The 21,010-nt window shown below is 36.4% G+C and overlaps 1 protein-coding gene across 13 annotated transcripts in view; it reads left to right on the top strand.

Moving 5' to 3' along the window:
- Nucleotides 1-21,010, top strand: part of LOC139981981 (uncharacterized) — a 471,811-nt gene that overhangs the window by 160,942 nt on the left and 289,859 nt on the right. For 12 of the 13 annotated variants that reach the window (XM_071994454.1, XM_071994453.1, XM_071994455.1 and 9 more), the window contains one exon: nucleotides 1,356-1,685. In XM_071994454.1, coding sequence (XP_071850555.1) covers nucleotides 1,356-1,685 — 330 coding nt within the window. Of the gene's footprint in view, nucleotides 1-1,355; nucleotides 1,686-2,737; nucleotides 3,068-3,834; nucleotides 4,165-5,393; nucleotides 5,727-6,213; nucleotides 6,295-7,031; nucleotides 7,112-8,335; nucleotides 8,355-17,312; nucleotides 17,372-18,792; nucleotides 18,812-19,061; nucleotides 19,130-20,371; nucleotides 20,391-21,010 lie in introns of all 13 variants that reach the window. The other variant, XM_071994461.1, reaches the window with a different exon arrangement.

Here is a 21,010-nt window from a genome sequence, read left to right as displayed (position 1 = left end):
CCGTCAAAGTTGAGAGTTACGTTATTGTAATCCAATAGTCAACCTGCATCTGGTTGACCTTTGACCTCAGGTTGACCTCCTGTGACCTTCATTAGTTTCTTTGGTTATTTGAATTTTCATGGCCACAAAGGATCACAAAGGTACCTCCTGATCAAAATTGTCCATGGGTTGACCCTGTGCGACCTCTGTGTGTTATCAGAATTCAAGACTGGGAGAAATAAGGGACAAATTTTACCTAACTCCATAAACCTATGGTGGGGGAAGCACCAATTATAAATCTGATCTACTATATTTGACACCATAAAATGTCAATTATTACGTACAGTCTAATCAGACCTGATATGTCACGTATACTTTACTATGTTACGTTACTGTCACGTATTTGTTCAGGTTTAAGATAATGCCATATATGAAATTTGTACAGGTTTCTGTTCTTCAGATATATCAAAAAATACTGTCAAAATTAACAATAACATACATACAAGTAGCTTCGTCATTTGACTCAACAAAAACACAGCACTTGGTGTATAAATTTGTTGTCTGGACTGTCAGATTGACAAATATCATATTTAATAAACAATTTGGGCATAAGTCACCCTGGTTATATAATAAACAATTTGGGCATAAGTCAACCTGTTTATATAAATACCACACTGGAATGTTTCAACCTTCACAATATTGTTTCAATCTATCAACAATCAATAATAAAATTCATAAAAATATGACAAGGAATCACTACGCACAGTTGCGTTCTTGTTTTTGCAACTGTTAAAAACATTTTGAACCTTAAATTTTCACTTATATGTCACAATGGGGAGGGGGTGCCTCCCCCAGCCCTATGCCAACCCCTTCAGAAATGTTAGTCAAATGAAGGGTTCTTAGAAGCAAATAGTACTATACTTTTTAAACAAGTTTTAGGAATTTTTCAACTGTTTGTGTTTTGAGAAGAAACATGTCTCACATGTAGCATATTTGTGCATAGTGAGGTGATGTCTTACACTTAGGTATGATAATGTTGTGGAAGTTTAAGAAACTTGCAGACCTGTGTACTTTCTAATGGTGCATTGATCATGGCTGTAAATCTGCATTATTCTATACGACTAATTATACCGTCTGGACAACCTTATATGAGGTAAAATACAGGTTGTCTGACAGACCACAGGAAAAATTCCTTGAAAATACTGTGGCTGTTAACAGTCTGTAATTCACAGTACTGTAGAAGCTGCACTTAATGTCAGGCCATAAAATCAACAGGGCCAGTGTCCCACAACCTCAGAGGGGTCTTACCAACATATTTTAATGATTGCATTGTTATCAGACATAAATGATTTTCTTACTTTCTTTAATCATGCTAGGCTTCCCTGTCATCAATGGTTTGGCCAATCAGCAGCATGTAGTCCTGGATGTGAACAGAGAAGGGGAACTAACCTGCTCAATGGATAAAGTCTCACAAGATGTTTCTTTAGAGTTGGTCAACATCATCCCAGACTCATCAGATGAGATATTACTGGATAGCAAAAATAAAATCACAGCAAATGGAGATGACACGGTTAATATAACACTTACCTCAAAGTTCCGTGTCCTAAGCGCTTCGATACAACATTTTACCCTACAATGCAGAGTATCAGGTCAGGCAGCAGACAAGTACCCAGAGGCCACTACAGTGGAGTTATTTGTATTAGAAAGTAAGCTCTTAATTTATGCAGTACATTTCTTACATTATCCTATAGTAAACTCCTTTGAACAACTTTGAACTGTGTGCAGCAAGAAACTGTTGGTTCATTATTATCCACTGACCTAATTATTTCTTTGCTGGATATTTTGCTTTCGTATGAAGTTATGATTCCAGCGTTTGATTCGTAACTTCCAGTGATTAATGTTTGGCATTGTCGTAGTTGTAACATGAAGTAATAGATATGCTTTTTATAACGTTGCACCATATGGACAGTGTACCATCATACAGTACAACTGCAGTTGTATTTTAACCTTTAAAGCAATTTCAAGATCAGCTTAGTAATGACTGCAGGATTCTGCAACCCTGATGCAAGCCAGATTTTAGTCAGGAGCTCAAAACCTACAAAGTGTGACACAACCTTAAATATACACTCTTACAACTAGGCCTTTTCAAAACAACAAAACACATTAATAGAATGATTTCTTCTCTTCCAAAGATCCTCAACTTCTCAACACAACCAAATATCATCAAATCCTACAGAGGATTGCTTGAAAACAAATAAACACTGCTATAACAGAGATTTCATGCTCAAAATAGTCACCCGCACTTTTCCAAATTTCCTGTGATTTGATTGGCTAATTGTTCCTTTACCCATTGTTGCAAACTGTTGTGCATACTCGGTGGTCTGTGAATATAAAGTATGTTTTAACTTTCCAACATTCACACAGTATACCTAAAACATCTTCACAGCACCTTTGTAACAGGATCATACCACATAAAACCGTACATTGAATGCTGCCCAGCTCTGCATATATGATAACTAGTCTGTGACGATAATTCCCCCTTCATTAATTGTCAGTCATTTCGTTGTAAATTAATACAAGTTTGTAAAAATTTTCCTGCTTCATCAAGAATTTAGAACTTGAATATAATAACTATGATCCTAGTATTCCATCCAATTAAATTCATGACCTAATTTGAAACAAGTATAGTATAAAGGCAATACCACATAGTAGTTTAAAGTCAAACATTTGCACCATTTTGTTTTGATCCCCTGTTCAGACTTCCCTGTGGTAAATGGATTGGACCATCAGCAACATATTGTTCTGGAGGTGTCTAGAGAAGACAAACTTACTTGCACCATGAAAAGAGTCTCACAAACTATGGTTTTAGAATGGGTCTTCACTCCACCTGTTTCACCCGATGAGATATCAATGGACAATGAACTGTCTAAGACAGATAACAGGGATGGGACTTCTAACATTACACTCAGCTCAAGTTTCCGTGTCCTGAGCCAGTCCATACACCATGTCACTCTGGAATGTAGGGTAGTAGATGAGAATGATGGTTCACAACATGATGTCACTACAGTAGAGCTTCTCTTTGATAACAGTAAGGCTCATTAATTACATGCTTTTATATTTGGTTTAACTTAGTAGGGCTGATTTTGAAGGAATTTTCCAGATGTTCCCTGGTATGACCTATCCTTCCATTTAAAATTTCTAAGGACAAACTTACTATTCTGTAAACTAAGGTCTGATCATGAATGGAGAACAAAACACAAAGTAACATGTCACATACACATGTTCCTTTAGATAGTGGAACTGCAGTGTCCATGTTTTTAACTGTCATCAAATTATTATCATTACAAAAACGGCATTGGATTGTGTACGGTAACAAAGACAGGACACATCAAGATAAACATGTGCATAATCACTCAAGAATTCTACCAGTTCATGTTGAACCAGTCGCAAATACTGAGGGCATCTGGACACAACTCTGTTGTTGGATGTTGGATGCTCACCCCATATTGTATACATGAAAATGAGTAACCTGTTGTCTTTGGTGGAAAGAAACTTAATTTTATTACTGGTGATTGCTGCAGTTTGCAATTTCCATACTGTAAATACACCAAGTGATTCTTCGGGAGCATTCAGCTTGTAAAACTGTGAGCTGTAATCCTAGAATATTTGTTATGAAGAGCTGGAATAGACAACTATGATCAGTTTCCTGACCTGCTCTGATGGTAATATGCTGTCCTAAACTAATTATATTCATGATTTAGTTGAAAAACAAGTATAGTTTAAAGGCAATATCACATGGTACAGTAGTTTGAAAATCAAAAGTTTTTAACTATTTTGTTTTGATCCCCTGTTTAGACGTCCCAGTGGTAAATGGATTGGTCCATCAGCAACATGTGGTCCTGAATGTGAACAGAGAAGACAAACTTACTTGCTCAATGAATAGAGTCTCACAAACTATGGTTTTAAAATGGGTCTTCACTCCACCTGTTTCACCCGATGAGATATCAATAGAGAATGAACTGTCTAAGACGGATAACAGGGATGGGACTTCTAACATTACACTCAGCTCAAGTTTCCGTGTCCTGAGCCAGTCCATACACCATGTCACTCTGGAATGTAGGGTAGTAGATGAGAATGATGGTTCACAACATGATGTCACTACAGTAGAGCTTCTCTTTGATAAAAGTAAGGCTCTTTAATTTCATGCTTTTATATTTTGGTTTGACATAGTAGGGCTGATTTTGAAGGAATTTTCCAGATGTTCCCTGGTATGACCTATCCTTCCATTTAAAATTTGTAAAGGACAAACTTACTAGTCTGAAAACTAAGGTCTGGTCATGAATATGGAACAAAACACAAAGTAACATGTCACATACACATGTTCCTTCAAATAGTGGATCTGCAGTGTCCATGTTTATAACAGTCATTAATTTATTATTACAAAAAGGTTGTGGATTGTGTACAGTAACAAAGACAGAACACATTAAGAAAACATTTGCATAATCGCTCAAGAATTCTGTTCAGGAAGATGATCATAGTTCTTCTACTCTAGCTCATCTTGGAAAGTAGCCTCACAGTGTTACAAGCTGAATACTCCCAAAGAATCACTTGTTTTATTTACAGTAAGGACACTGCAAACTACAGCAATCACCAGTTATAAAATTAAATAACAGTTTCTCTCCACCAAACACAGCAGGTTACTCAGTTCATGTATACAATATGGGGTGAGCATCCAACATCCAACAACAGAGTTGTGTCAAGTTGCCCTCAGTATATGCGAATGGTTCAACTTTATTTGGTAGAGTTCCTAAGCGATTATGCAAATGTTTTTCTTCATTTGTGCTGTCTTTGTTACTATACACAATGTAGAGCTCTTTTGTAATAATAATTTGATGACATTTAAAAACATGAACACTGCAGTTCCACTGTCTGAAGGAACAAGTGTATGTGACATTTGTTTTTGTTCTCCATTCATGCCTATACCTTAGTTTTCAGACTAGTAAGTTTGTACTTTAGAAGTTTTAAATGGAAGGATAGCTAATACCAGTAAACATCTAGAAGAATCATTCAAAATCAGCCCTACCATAGCATGGTAGGGCTGTCTTTGTTATTATACACAATCCAATGCCCTTTCGTAATAATAATTCGATGACATTTAAAAACATGGACACTGCAGTTCCACTGTCTGAAGGAACATGTGTATTCAGCTTATAACACTGTGAGGCTACTATCCAAGAAGAGCTAGAATAGAAGAACTATGATCATCTTCCTGAACAGCTTTGATGATAGTTTCTGTCCTACATCAATTAATTTCATGACCTAGTTGAAAACAAGTATAGTTTAAGGTAATTTCACATACAGTAGAAGTTTGAAAATCAAAACATTGAATGATTTTGTTTTGATCCCCTGTTCAGACTTCCCTGTGGTAAATGGATTGGTCCATCAGCAACATGTGGTCCTGAATGTGAACAGAGAAGACAAACTGACTTGCACCATGAATAGAGTCTCACAAACTATGGTTTTAGAATGGGTCTTCACTCCACCTGTTTCACACAATGAGATATCAATAGAGAATGAACTGTCTAAGACGGATAACAGGGATGATGGGACATCTAACATTACACTCAGCTCAAGTTTCCGTGTCCTGAGCCAGTCCATACACCATGTCACTCTGGAATGTAGGGTAGTAGATGAGAATGATGGTTCACAACATGATGTCACTACAGTAGAGCTTCTCTTTGATAAAAGTAAGGCTCATTAATTTCATGCTTTTATATTTTGGTTTGAACATAGTAGGGCTGATTTTGAAGGTATTTAACAGATATTCTCTGGTATGAACTAGTCTTTCATTTAAAATTTCTAAATGACAAACTTACTATTCTGAAAACTCCATCTGGTCATGAGTGGAGAATAAACACAATGTCACATTACACATACACATGTTTCTTCAGACAGTGGTACCACAGGGTCCATTTGTGTAACTGTTATCAAATTATTATTATAAAAGGGCAGTGGATTGTGTACTGTTACAAACACAGGACAAACATTTGCATAATCGCTCAAGAAATCTCCCAAATAATGCTTTACCATTCGCAAATACTGGCAACTGGACACAACTTTGTTCTTAGAATTTGGATGATCATCCCATATTGTATGTACTTTTAGCTATGATGAAGTTATAATTAAAGGGCAGTGGATTTTGTTAATATTCAATATTGTATCATTTCTTTTCAGCTACAGATCAAGAAGTTGAGAGCTTGTTGAGCTGGCAATCAAATTTGACAACAGTGTTGCTAGTGTTCCTTGTAGTAAATGGTAAGTTGGTACAGTTTGGACTCAAGTTGTTACATTGATTGTATACCTGCCTATATGAACTGCAATATTGATGTGGAAAGCAAGTGACGTCATATAGATATGAATTTGCAGGAGGTTGCAGTTTATATTTCTGTCAATATGCGTCAACTATCACATTTATTAATATGCTTGGTGTTGTTTCTGTCACACTACTTGTCCAACTAATATCTTTCAAATTTGAAATGTGTGAGACCTTTGTTTTTCATGTATGGGCCCCAAGTTGTGTAACTATAGGATTTTTAGGAATAAGAGTCACTTTCTCCATCAGCAGGAATCAGAAGTGCTTGCTAAGAGACTAAAAATTAAAGCATTTTAAATTTCCTAATAATGGTAGTATTTTCAGTTTTTGTAAGAATGGTATTGGTTTCATTGTCAGCAATGTTAACATTCTAACTTGAAAAGAAAAACGATTAACAATGAAAGCCCCCATACACAACTTTAAGCTTGGATATCTATGGAACAGAGCAATATTTCTCTTTAGCTGCTTAGGAGAGTTGCCCACCACAACCTGTCTATTATATTTAATAAGCCAAAGCCTTTTGGTTTTCTAGTTTATTTTAATTGATAAGTTGGCATTTTGGCAGAACAGCAGTCATCAAGTTCACGGTGTATGAAACCTGTTACTTCCTAATATTAAGAAGGCATAATCTTTTGCATTTATCTTCATTTTGTCTTTCATATCTTTCACATTTTTGCAGTTATAATATTCTGGCTCATTTTTGTCTATTTGGTGAAACGTCATAAAAATTTTGCTAGGAAGTACCATAAGGTTTTTGCGGTAAGTTACTATGTTCACCTGTATTTGATGGTTGTGTATTTCCTATGTTGAAGACCATCCTGTAATAAAAACTAACATTGCATTGTTAGCTATTTATACTATCCAGTTGGCGAAATTATTAATATTGTAATTGTTGACTTGATCCTTACAAGATGGCTTGGAGTCATTTGTGCTGTTGAAAACATGTAGACATTGTTAAAGTCTGTTCGAAATTTACATTTTGTACAGTAATTTTGAGGTTTATGCCTTTTGCACGTAAAGTTCAATAATGAATTGTCATCATTACTCTTTAGTTTTGTGCACTATTCCCAGCAAAATTTTTAAAACCTTTAAAAAACTTTATTTCAAAAACAGCTCTTTATTTTTCAAAAATAGTCTTTATAACCTTTATTTTTATTTTAAGTTTAGAAAAATATCTTGTAAAGATTTAGTATATCTAGAAATATTGTATTCAGTCATGGTAACCATTGGCCTGTAAGTTTTTGTGGACAGCCAGACATGATTCTTGCAGTGATACAAAACAGACTCACAAGCATTTGTAAGTCAGGTATTTTAAATATGGGCCACATATGATGTAAAATGGGCTACATCAGATAAACTGTTCCTTTGTTGCAATTATATTATTTTTTCATTGTCAAGTTTCAGCAAACTTTAAGAAGCACCTCATTTTATATCGAGATCATTTATCCAATTGAAAGTTATCATATATTCAGATCTACCATGCTGTCTTATTGTATAAACATAATGGTAACTACTGAATGTGTAATGTACAAAGTTACTTTTAAGCCATGTAGTCACCTGGTGTAGTTGATAATGACCTGTTTCAGATTGGTGACCTTATAAGATGTCATTAGTCATTGTCTTTAGTACTGCAGCTACTTAAGTCACTCTTTTTAGCTTATGTTACTATTTCTCATTAAGTTGCTGCAACATTGTCATTCAATGATACAATATAATTAATCAAAGTGTATCCAGTGGATTACAGCTTAGTTTAACTTTGTGATTTTCATTTACACTATACTTGAACTTATATGAGTTCAAAGTATTGAATATTCTTATGCATTGTTTCAACTTTCCAGAACACAGTCCTTACATTGTAATTAATGATGGTACAAATGTGATATTCCTAGATCTCAACACACAGGGAGTTGATGTTTTTAGTTGGTATGCTCAATTGTGGTAGCCTTTCAACTAACTTTCACTTAATAATTCTTTTCATTTCAGAACCCAGGATATCAAACAGGTAAAATTACACTCTATTCATGCATGTAAAATAATTCTTTATATTCTTTATATGATTTCAGTTGGTCAATCATTAAGTCTGTCAGATTCATACTTCATGATAACGGTTATTTTGCCTCAGTCAGAGATTTGAGTTAGCAATGTTGTTTTTCCAATACATGCTTTGATGTTGTTATATGTGACAGACAGAACATATAGTGAAACTGACTATGGCATTTCTTGGTCGTTCCATATATCTCCAAGAATTGTTCTAGAACTGGTTAAACTTTACTGAAGTCAAGGGAGGAGTTCTTGTAGTGAGAAATTTTTTACAAGACTTTGCATTCTTTCTTTAGATCTTGCTCCCTGTTTGGTTTCTTGCTTAAGCAAAGGAACCTACAGTACGTAGTCAGGTTTGTTTGTGTTAGGGTGTGTATGTATGTGTGTCTGTGACACTTGCTTGGTTACACTGTAACTCAACAAGGAAAGTTGGACTAAACTCAAACTTGGTATATAGATCTGCCATAGTGAGAAGGTGTGCTCTATTGTTTTTGGTGCCTGTGAAGATCATCAAAGGTCAGTTAGAGGCCAAAAACCAAAATATTGAAACAGCAATAACTCTCATTGACAGGGTCCGACATGGTTTATATTTTAGGGTAGTTGTGAATAGGGTAAGGAATCATTTCCAAACAGAACGGCCATGTGCAAGCAAGGAACCTATGCATTCAACTTGGCGTGTGTGTGTGTGTATGTGACGCTTGGCTTGTGTACACGATATCTCAATAAGGAAAAGATGTATCATGATCAAACTTGGTGGGTGGATAGCACATACTGTAGTAAGAGGAAGATTGTTTTTGGTGCCCACAAAGGTCAGTTAGATGCCAAAGTTAGATGCCAAAAACCAATATATTAAAAACAGCAATAACTCCCGTTGCCAATGTGCGACATGGTTTATATTTTGGGACAAGTTGTGAACTGGTTAGGGGAACATTTTGAAATTAAACGGTCATGTGATCTGAGGTCACCAAAGGTCAATTAATGTTAAAAAACGAGTATTTTGGCGATAACTTGAGAACAAATTGTCCGTTAGGGTTGGGAGTTGCTTCAATGTAATCCAATTGTCGACCCGCATCTGGGTGACCCTTGACCTCAATTTGACCTCTGGTGACCTTTACGTGTTTTGGGGGATTTTTACAGTTTTGATGCTATTTTCAGATGTCAAAGGTACCTTCTGATCATAAACGTCAATAGGTTGACCCCGTGTGACCTTTATGTGCGATGTTATATGGGGTCAAAGTTTTTCCGTCGGAGTTAGGATGGTTGTACAGACTTGTCGTTTTGTTTTTTGGAATCAGGAGATTAAACTACATCTGAAACCAAGGTTAAAAGGTCAAAGGTCACATTAGAAAAAATGTGCTTATTTTGTGAGGAAACGAGCAAAAAAGAAAATGTTTGGTTTTGATGCTAGATTTGGATACCAAAGGTACCTTCCGATCAAAAATGTCAATGGGTTGACACCCGTGTGACCTTCGTGTTCGAAGTTATATGAGGTCAAAGTTAATTTTCAGACATTTAATGCAATAACTCCCAGTTCCAAGGTGTGACACGGTTGATATTTTTGGAGTAGTTGCAAATGGTACAGGGAATATTTTCAAACTTAACGGTCATGTGATCCGAGGTCACCAAAGGTCAATTAATGATAAAAACCTAGTATTTTTGCGATAACTGGAGAACAAATTGTCCGTTAGGGTTGGGAGTTGCTTCAATGTAATCCAATTGTCGACCCGCATCTGGGTGACCGTTGACCTCAATTTGACCTCTGGTGACCTTTTCGTGTTTTGGGGATATTTACAGTTTGGATGCTATTTTCAGATGTCAAAGGTACCTTCTGATCATAAATGTCAATGGGTTGACCCCCGGGGGGTGTGACCTTCATGTGCGAAGTTATACGAGGTCAAAGTTAATTTTCAGACATTTAATGCAATAACTCCCAGTTCCAAGGTGTGACACGGTTGATATTTTTGGAGTAGTTGCAAATGGTACAGGGGAATATTTTCAAACTTAACGGTCATGTGATCCGAGGTCACCAAAGGTCAATTAATGATAAAAACCTAGTATTTTTGCGATAACTGGAGAACAAATTGTCCGTTAGGGTTGGGAGTTGCTTCAATGTAATCCAATTGTCGACCCGCATCTGGGTGACCGTTGACCTCAATTTGACCTCTGGTGACCTTTTCGTGTTTTGGGGATATTTACAGTTTCGATGCTATTTTCAGATGTCAAAGGTACCTTCTGATCATAAATGTCAATGGGTTGACCCCCGGGGGGTGTGACCTTCATGTGCGAAGTTATACGAGGTCAAAGTTAATTTTCAGACATTTAATGCAATAACTCCCAGTTCCAAGGTGTGACACGGTTGATATTTTTGGAGTAGTTGCAAATGGTACAGGGGAATATTTTCAAACTTAACGGTCATGTGATCCGAGGTCACCAAAGGTCAATTAATGATAAAAACCTAGTATTTTTGCGATAACTGGAGAACAAATTGTCCGTTGGGGTTGGGAGTTGCTTCAATGTAATCCAATTGTCGACCCGCATCTGGGTGACCGTTGACCTCAATTTGACCTCTGGTGACCTTTTCGTGTTTTGGGGATATTTACAGTTTCGATGCTATTTTCAGATGTCAAAGGTACCTTCTGATCATAAATGTCAATGGGTTGACCCCCGGGGGGTGTGACCTTCATGTGCGAAGTTATACGAGGTCAAAGTTAATTTTCAGACATTTAATGCAATAACTCCCAGTTCCAAGGTGTGACACGGTTGATATTTTTGGAGTAGTTGCAAATGGTACAGGGGAATATTTTCAAACTTAACGGTCATGTGATCCGAGGTCACCAAAGGTCAATAATGATAAAAAACTAGTATTTTTGCGATAACTGGAGAACAAATTGTCCGTTGGGGTTGGGAGTTGCTTCAATGTAATCCAATTGTTGACCCGCATCTGGGTAACCCTGACCTCAATTTGACCTCTGGTGACCTTTTCGTGGTTTGTGGATTTTTACAGTTTGGATGCTATTTTCAGATGTCAAAGGTACCTTCTGATCATAAATGTCAATGGGTTGACCCCTGTGTGACCTTCATGTGCGAAGTTATACGAGGTCAAAGTTAATTTTCAGACATTTAATGCAATACAGTAACTCCCAGTTCCAAGGTGTGACACGGTTGATTTTTTTGGAGTAGTTGCAAATGGTACAGGGGAATATTTTCAAACTTAATGGTCATGTGATCTGAGGTCACCAAAGGTCAATTATTGATTAAAAACTAGTATTTTGCGATAACTTGAGAACGAATTGTCAGTTTGGGTAGGGAGTTGCTTCAATGTAATCCAATTGTCGACCCGCATCTGGGTAACCCTTGACCTCAATTTGACCTCTGGTGACCTTTTCTTGGTTTGTGGATTTTTACAGTTTCGATGCTATTTTCAGATGTTAAAGGTACCTTCTGATTATAATTGTCAATAGGTTGACCCCCGGATGAGCTTTGTGTGTGAAGTTATGCGAGGTCAAAGCTAATTTTCAGACATTTAATGCAATATAACTCCCAGTGCCAAGGTGTGACAAGGTTAATTTTTTTGGACAAGTTGTGAATGGTATAGGGGAATATTTTCAAACTTAGCGGTCATGTGATCCAAGGTCATCAAAGGTCAGCTAATGCTAAAAACTAGTATTTTGGGAGGAGAAAATGGGCAAAGAAAAAATGTTTGAATTTTTACAGTTTTGATGCTCTATTTAGGTCTCACTGATCAAAAATGTCAATGGGTTGATCTACGTGTGACCTTTGTGTGTGAAGTTACGTATACAAGCTCAAAGTTAATTTTTAGACATTTAATGCAATTAAATCCCAATGCCAAGGTGTGACATGGTCGATATTTTGGGACAAGTTGTGAATGGGGTGGTGGAACATTTTCAAACTTAAAGGTCATGTCATTTGAGGTCACCAATGTTATCATATCTGTTGACCTGCTTGTAGGTGACCTTATTCTTACATTTTTGACGCCACATTTAGATTTCAAAAGTGCCTTTTGATCAAAAATCCGATCACATATTGTGATCACAAAAGTGTTGGCTATAGTGTTGGTTACTTTATGGGTACATGTAGCACCACTATTACTTGGACTATTTGAGCCCAATCTTGCTTGATAATATTATGTGTATTGTCATATACCCCAAGCAAGGAACCACAGTGCCCTTGGGCTCTTGTTGCAATAACTTGAGCACCAAATGTCCATCAAGGTTGAGAGTTACGCTATTGTAATCCAATAGTCGACCTGCATTTGGGTGACCTATGACCTCAGGTTGACCTCCAGAGACCTGTATTACAGTATATACTGATTTCGCTTAACTCCCGTTGAAAAATAATCAACGATTGATAACCAACGTTGAAAATCGATAAAAAAAAGTTGAAAATCGGTTAAAAACGAATAATTTCGTTGACAAGATTTAGACTACTGCGGGCACGGTTGTCAACGAAGTTTCAACGAAATTTCCAAGAAAGTTATCGCGATCAAAAACCGCAAAGGCAATTCTAGACATATCAAGGTTGTGACTTGCGTTGAATCCTTAGTTTAACTACAGCCGTTTTCAGACTCTACCAGAAGTTGTAGAGGAATATTACAAATGTTACAAAAGTTTGATTGTAGATAGAGTAAGTTCTGTACTAGGTGTTTGAAAAATGATTTGGCTAGGATAATAAAAACTAGTCTTGATGGATCGTAATAAGCACATTCTACGACTCTTAAGTTATAGGCTAGTATTAAACTAAGATAAGTTTAGGTTACCTCAGCAAGGAACGCAGCGTCAGAAAAACAAGAAATAAAAAAAAAAAATATCCACAATGAAACAGTCGTAGCTGGATATCAAAGAGATCTTTATTTCTAATAAATTCCTGTGTTACTTGACGTACTACAGTACCGTTTACTACAGAACCTCACTCACTAAACAAACTTTTCTGAGAGCGCATTCCGTCCAAAAAATCTCCCCCAGCTTCAATGCACGCAAAATAAAAAAACATCCTGTTATTTTCCCCCTAACCCGTTACTGTAAGTTGCCCGCGAATGCAGATGGACTGCCCTGGTATTTAGGTCGCAGCCTGGGTCTGGGCCACCTGCAGTTTGCTGCTAACATGTGTATTCCCTACCCTGGATATCCCCACCACCAAACTTTTTTTGAGAGGCTTAGTACAATCATAAACCTGGCTTTGTCAAATTCACGCCTACCATCTGTTAATTAGCATAGTATTTATCTGAACCTTTGGCTGGCTGCCTCTAGAAGCAAACATTATTTTACCCCTACTGTTCGTAATGGAATGGATGTTACCTGAAAACCAAATATTCATTCATATTATAAGTAGAACAATCCAGCAGGGATAGAAAGTTTATCTTGAATGAACCAATCAGAAGTCGTGCTATTAATAAAACATGAAAACACCTGGCCAGCAAGAGAGTTGCAAACAATTGTTTCCATGACTACTAAGAAAATAAAGCAGTGACTTGGGGCCCACGTTGGGTAGAAATCTGTGTACAATGAATATATTTTCATTGCTTATTTGAGTATTGTATATTTGGAAGAGCTGATCAAACATTAGTAGGGAGGGCTTTCAACTGGCCTGACGGCTTTCAACTGGCCTGACGGCATGTACATTTAATTTAATGAGAAGGGGAAGTTTTTATGAGTCTCCCGGTATGCGTCACATGAGAAGTAAATGTTTTGTTTTTCGGTTTTATCATCGTTTTTCAAGTGGAACAGCTCATAAAATCATATCAAATGAAAATAATACATATTTGAATATCCTTCCTTAGTTTTACTAATCAGGAATGTTTAATAAAGCATGCAATGCATCGTTCGAAAAAGGTAATTTTAAAGTAGAATTGAAAATGAACGACATAAAACAATATCTGTGAAGCGTGTGGAGCACAACTTTGAATATTCGTTGTGAAAGAAAACATAACGAACGATGCTTATTGCGTACAGTAAATAAATTTCGCGGAACTGGTATAGAGAAATTACGTACTGCAGCTTACGTCAGAGAAGCTCATAAATTTCACAGGTGGATAGAGTGCATCAAAATTCGGCTTAGGAAATCCCTTTAGAGCCGACAAAAGTCGATATCTCCTTCCGTTTTCGAGTTATAAGCGATTTTGTGTTTTTGCGATATGGTTTTTAGTATATTTTCATTCAATAAGGTCGTTTTTGTGTGTGTTTAAGTAAGGGTGTGACCTAACAGATATTTCGCTAACCGTTTCACCGTATCGCCTGCCGGTCGGTTAAACGTTTAAACGCCGTTTCCCGATCGCGGTTTTTTCGACGCACAGTCACTCGACTTTTAATGAAAATAGGACATGAGTACAATAATTAAGGTTTTTTTCCAGCAGGTAGCAATTCAGGCAACAGGACAACGATCAATGTATGTTAATTACTAATTAGGCCCAATAATATTGCGAACCTTTCGTGTAATAATTGCTGAAAAGAATAACACACATGATCAGTATTTGTGGTCTTCAGAAGTTCAGATCACTGAATTTATATCACTCGGCCTTCGGCAACATCGTAACTTTTGAAGAAAAAACAATATATTTGTCTATCTATCACAAGATTTTAAACAAAAACTAAATTAGTAAACTTACCCACCTTTCCTGCTTACTTATTAAAAGTCATGTTAAGAAAACAAATTACGCACGCACATGTTTTGCGATGGGTTGTAAAAATCAAGTTGAAACTGGTTTGAGCAGCCTCCGATTTCATTTTCTTTCTCTTGTGTCACATACATGATACAGTACCTTACATTTGATACAAAAGTTACTTCAACAACAGCTTCCCAAAATTTGTGTCGCAATAGGTTGTTTTAATCGCGCTGCGCAGTACCATTCATAATTTGCATATAACATCAAAATTTACACTCGGCGTCCAGATGGCGGGAGATGTAACATCATGTTCAATGTGTTGTGTCGTTCCCATGGTGCGATGAACTTGGGCAAAGTTCAATGACCTACTTATGTTCTGTGACCAATGTCAGTGGGAATTATGTGTGTAAAATCTCGGGTTTTTCCATGTGTTATATATATAGAAGTTTTACGTAAGCGGAGCGAATTTTAGGGCGGCTCATTGATTATGAGGAAGCACTTATCTAAGCATCAATATTTGTGAAAAATATCGTAAGTTTTTCATTTTCATTCATTTTCTTTTATGTTTGCCGCAATCCCGCCCGCAATGCATGCACAGCATAATACCATGTGTGAAAAAAATGGCTGTACACGTGCAGACCTAAGAGAGCAAACTGGCCTTGTGTTGTTAATGTTATGATGGTACTTTCTAGAACGACCATTTGCGTCTATTGGGGTCAACATATTTTCACACGGGATTTCAACATGCCATTGATCGATGTACACGGGTGATATATGTCGCAAATATAAACTGAGAAAACGAATTGACGACACTATCATGAGCTTATGACTATTGGCCTACTACTTTAGTTATATTGAACACATTATTCATGCCTAAAACATCGTTTTTCTGTTTTTTATAGATAGTTTGCAGTACATTACTCAGTTCTTCACATATTTTTAAATAATTTTCATGTTTAAAATGTAAACAAAATAGAAAAAATAAAAAGAGAAAACGCCTTTTTGAAAAATGGAAGCGTCCTCGCAGAATGGGCGGGGCATCTTTATTTTGCTTCAAGTAACATGTTTTCGCTCGGAAACAAAGTTTCATACTTCAACTCTCATAAAAAACCAAATTTACATCTCTTAAAAATAAATATTTTTCGTAATCTGCAAGTAAACCAAGTTTATATGTCCATTCATTGTTATTTAAATGGTTAAACAGAACTTCAACTTATTTGGAAGGGTGCCTCATGGTACATAGCTTGTACTGCAGCCTCTAAAATTGCCTGGCCAAGTTAAGACTTATGTCACTGTGTTTGGGGTTCACAGTCAGAAAACGTCCCCCGTCAGTTTAACTACACATTTCTTTGAGTGTTACTACTCATGTAAGCATGAGAATGCTTTTGTAAATATTCCCTCTTTCAAACGACTGAACCAAAGTCTAACTGATATTAATAAACGAAGTTACGCGTTTTCCGACGTTTCGCGTAACCACATATTGATCTTCTATTTCGTTTAAAAAAGAATTTCAACGTATCGATGAAAATTCCACGAAGGAAATGACTGAGATAACCAATCGATAAAATTCGATAAAAATCGGGGAATTTCGATAAAAAACGAAGAATTTCGGTTATTTTTCATTCCACGAATTTTAACGGGAGTTAAACGAAATCAGTACTGTAGCTACTTTCAAGTTGGTTATTTTAATTTTCGTGGCCATATTCCGATCTAAATTGTCCATAAGCTGACTCCTCTGTAACCTTTGTGTGCTAAGTTATTAGAGATCAAGGTTTTGTTTGGTTTTGTTAAAATTATTAATAAGTACAGTTAGGATGATTCTGTGAGTTCTGTTAAAAGAGCCAACTCTTGCTCATATCAGACAACTGGTCCTCAACAGGTTCTCAAAAGGACCAACGGTGGATTTGTGATATTTTGGTAATAATATTGTGTGTGTTGTACATCTGACCACAAAACAATTTTAGGACAGTGCTGGGGGGGGGTGGGGAGACATTGGGGGCGTGGGGGAGACATTGGTTAGGAACATGGTAACTCACAAATTAAATTTGAGTAGACTTCATACATTGTATGTGGATCCACTCTAGTGAGGACAAGACACTTATCCATTGCTGGAGAGTTCAAAGGCCATTTGAGGTCACCAGAGAGATCAAAGCCAGAGAAAATTGTTAACAGTTATTCCTGTAAGTAAAGCTTGGATGAACTTTGTTGGGGTCCTCTTCTTAAGAACAATAATCCTGATGTTTTGTAGAGGTAAAAAGTCATTGCCCACACTGGATATCAAAGCTTTTATCTTTCTCACAGATCTTGAAGAGGCTGGTGCAGCTGAACACTCAAGTAGGCAAGAAGAAGAGATACCTCTGGTGAGATATTTTTCTGACTTTCAGTTGCTTTGAGAAATAATCAGGGAAGGTTTATGTATTTCTGGAAATTATCAAATTTTTGCTTTGGTGGATGTACCTACCGTTGATGCAGTTATCTGTTTGTGTAAACAAAAGTTTAGTTTACTTGTAGATCATTGTCTTTGTTACTTTTTTGTTTTCTCATTTCTGCTTTGCATTTTACCAGAAAATAGAGCATACAAACACATGGATGTCCTAAGGTTCATCATTTGGCTATGAATCTAATTTTGAATAAAGCTGGTAACAATAATCAGCTGATAGTGGCTTAAACGGAGGGCACAGTAATATAATGTCAAAAGTTATGTGAAGCTACTGGCAGCCTAATGAAAGGATGCTTCCAAACTGCCTCTCCGAGAGGCTTGTTCATATTTACAGCAATTCTTTCCGTGAAGTTGCACAATATGCAGTACAACAGTATAGTTCAGGTGTCATTTTGTGCATATTACAAGGGAAAACATGACATTGGTCGCAGTACATAGTAACTTCTCCCAGCAGCCTTTGTGTGCCTCTCTTTAAGAGACCATCCTACTTATCTTTGCTTGTTAGGTTGAAGTCAAACAGGAGTTTATCACAGTGCACCAGTAGCATTGGCCATGTTAACTCCGTGGGTCAAACTGTGGGAAATCTTTATGTCAATTCAAATGTGGAAATGTATGCCGAAAGGATATTAATTGCCAACCCTTTTCTGAAAAATGGGCTTAGGTCCAGTGTTCTGGAGACAGTCTGAGTTTAGTGCAGGTTCCTTCTGTTTTATTTGAGAACATTAACTAGTAATGTCCATTTATTCTTAACTAAGTTTATAAAAACCAGCTCTGGTATGGTTTTTGTTTACCATATCCTGAAAACCACACTGTTATTGTGAGGAAAGTAGGCTATATTTATACCAGTGAGAAGGCCTGTGGGCAAATGAGGTTGGGTCACTTCCTCCTAGATACTGCTATGGTCAAGATGATATTTTTTACTGAGATGAGACTTTTGTTTTAAATTGCAAGACATGTTGAAGACCTTTTCCCATCTTTGGTGTCCAGGTTATTGGTATTATGTACAGATGATTAATGGTGTCGATAGTGAGGTTTAATAGGCAGAGTAGCAAGGTTACTTGGTCAACTGTTGGAGGTTGCTTTTCTTCTCAATAATGAGAATGGTTGTTCGTCATTGGTGAAAGTAGAGACATGCAATAAAAAGCATTAAACCTAGCTGACATTGTCTTGTTCATCATTTGCTGCTTCCGAAGACTGGTTATCCCCAATATATGACATGAATAAAGGAGAAGAAGAGTTAAAACTATTATTGATCAAGTTTACATGTTTTGATATCTTCTCACCATGTTTACAATCCTTTTGAATCTCTGACCTTACTTCATTCTGACATTTCTGTTGCAGCAACCAGCAAACAACGAAGGTAAGTAGCAGAAATAGTTTTCTTTATCTGTAATATATTGTTTGAAAATGTAGGTGTATTCATAGTTTGTGTATTTGGTAAATTTTACCAACCACTTTTCACTTGCCATTCATTTACTATTCTAGAAATACTTGAAATTTTTCTGTTATTCAATAAGCATGTATACAACTTTTCTTGACTTTTCTTAAGAAACAAGTGCTTAACTGTTACATGACATCTTTCACTGTATTTTATTTTCATTTCTTGAAAGATAACATTGATGTCACAAGTCAGAACAAGGAGATCCTTCAAAAGTGTACCACTCTCATCTCCCTTCTGGTAAGATTATTTGGTGACCGAAGAATTTGTTTGGCAACAATTTTCATAGCAGAACTTTTGTGGCTTTAAATCACAAAACTATATCCATTATCCATCTAGGATGAAAAATAGCATGTTAGGAAATTTTGATGTTAAAGTTCTATAAATTTAACATTTCGCTAAATATACATATCTATATTGTAAGAAATCAGTGATGGTTCAGAATAACAACAGCTTTTGAAGTGGTAACAAAGGCTTTAACTATAGTGTTGTAATAAATGTTATACCACAGACATATAATGCTAACTACAGTTGGAAAACAATTGGAACATCTGAACATATTCAATTAATAGCATGCTGTTAGGATTGTTCTGCGCATCTGTACGTCTATCAGTTCCACTGTCTGTCTATTAGGTTTGTCCAAACACATAAACTGCATTTTTTGAGCCCAACTTTTCTTGGATTTTCTTGGATTTTGATGAAATATTGGTAAAATATTGGTTGAGGACTAATTATGGGAGTTCAACCGTGGTGGACAGAATTGTAAAGCAATGGTTACTTAAAGGAGCTCTTTGTGTTTAGTCAAGTTTCCAACCTACTAAGTATTATTTAGAATAAGATTATAGTTCATAAAACTTTTTTGTTGTTGACATTTTAACAAGGGAATGTTATAAATGAATGTGATTTGGTTGGATTTTGGCTTTCTTGCCAGAGGCAACAGGAATCTATGCTATTGGTGATGGCATGCATGTATGTATGTGCGACATTTTGCTTTGAGCCCAATACCTCCCTAATGGAATCCGAAATGGAATCCAAATGGAATCTTGCATGTAGAATTTGCAAGAGGATGCCCCATTTTCAGCTGAAGATATTCATTGTTTATTGTAGAGATGAAAAGGTCAGCAATGGTCGAAATGTGATATTTATTCTTTATATGAAATTGTATTTAATGGCATTTGAATTGCCCGTCATGTCAGAGATCAATCATTTGCGTTGTAAGCAGATAAGCGTGAAAGTGAGGACCTTGCTGATCATATGAATTCGGCAATGGTCTAAACTTGAAATCTTGTCTGCTTTGATCCATGAATTATTCTCATACAAAAAGTGACAAAGAATCATTTATTCATTTGGCTTTGTTTTCTTGGTGTAGTTTTGTGTAAACAATGTTAAATTTACAGAACCAATTGCAAAACTTTGGTATTCCAAATTGATACATTAGTTGATCTTTATATGCAACATTGCCTTACATTTTTATTTTGACAGGAGACACTCACAGATTCAGGTCAGTACGGATGTGTTATTTTTTGTTACAAAGCGCAATATAATTGTGGGAACATAGAAAAATAGAATTTTTCAGTAGGACTTTCTAAATTGTGTTAATGGTGCTTGTGGTTCCTTGTTTACAGCAACGTTTTGAAGGACAGGGTCAACATTCAAGTATGATCTGGCTTTGATTAAGCTAATCAGCGGTAGTTTAATTCATTTCTTACAAATAGTTTGCCCAGACTTTTTGTTGAGTTTAAATAGAGACATGTTTCTCAATGATTTTAAGTGGATGTAGATCGGTTGAATAGAAGGACTGGTAGAATTATGACACTAAATATGTCTTCAGATTCAAGGAGAAACCTTTGCAAAGATAACGTTGAATGATATTGTATTTGTAAATGCCTTTGTGCATTTATCTTTCCACATATCAAATGTTCATACAGAGCCAAATAAAATCTGAATATATCTGATCATGACTAGGTGGATCTATTGGCTCCACACAATTAATCAAGATGGCTTTACCAGTTGCTTATTGATCTAACATTTCAAGTATTACTTATCTCATAAACAGGTAACATGAAATGCTTGTCTTTTTTTAACCCCATCCCCCTCCAACCCTTTGTGTCTGATTCACCC

Source organism: Apostichopus japonicus, chromosome 16, assembly GCF_037975245.1.
Source record: "Apostichopus japonicus isolate 1M-3 chromosome 16, ASM3797524v1, whole genome shotgun sequence".
Lineage (NCBI taxonomy): Eukaryota > Metazoa > Echinodermata > Holothuroidea > Aspidochirotida > Stichopodidae > Apostichopus > Apostichopus japonicus.
The sequence above is the reverse complement of the archived record's forward strand: the minus strand, read 5'-3'. Positions and strand labels throughout refer to the sequence as shown.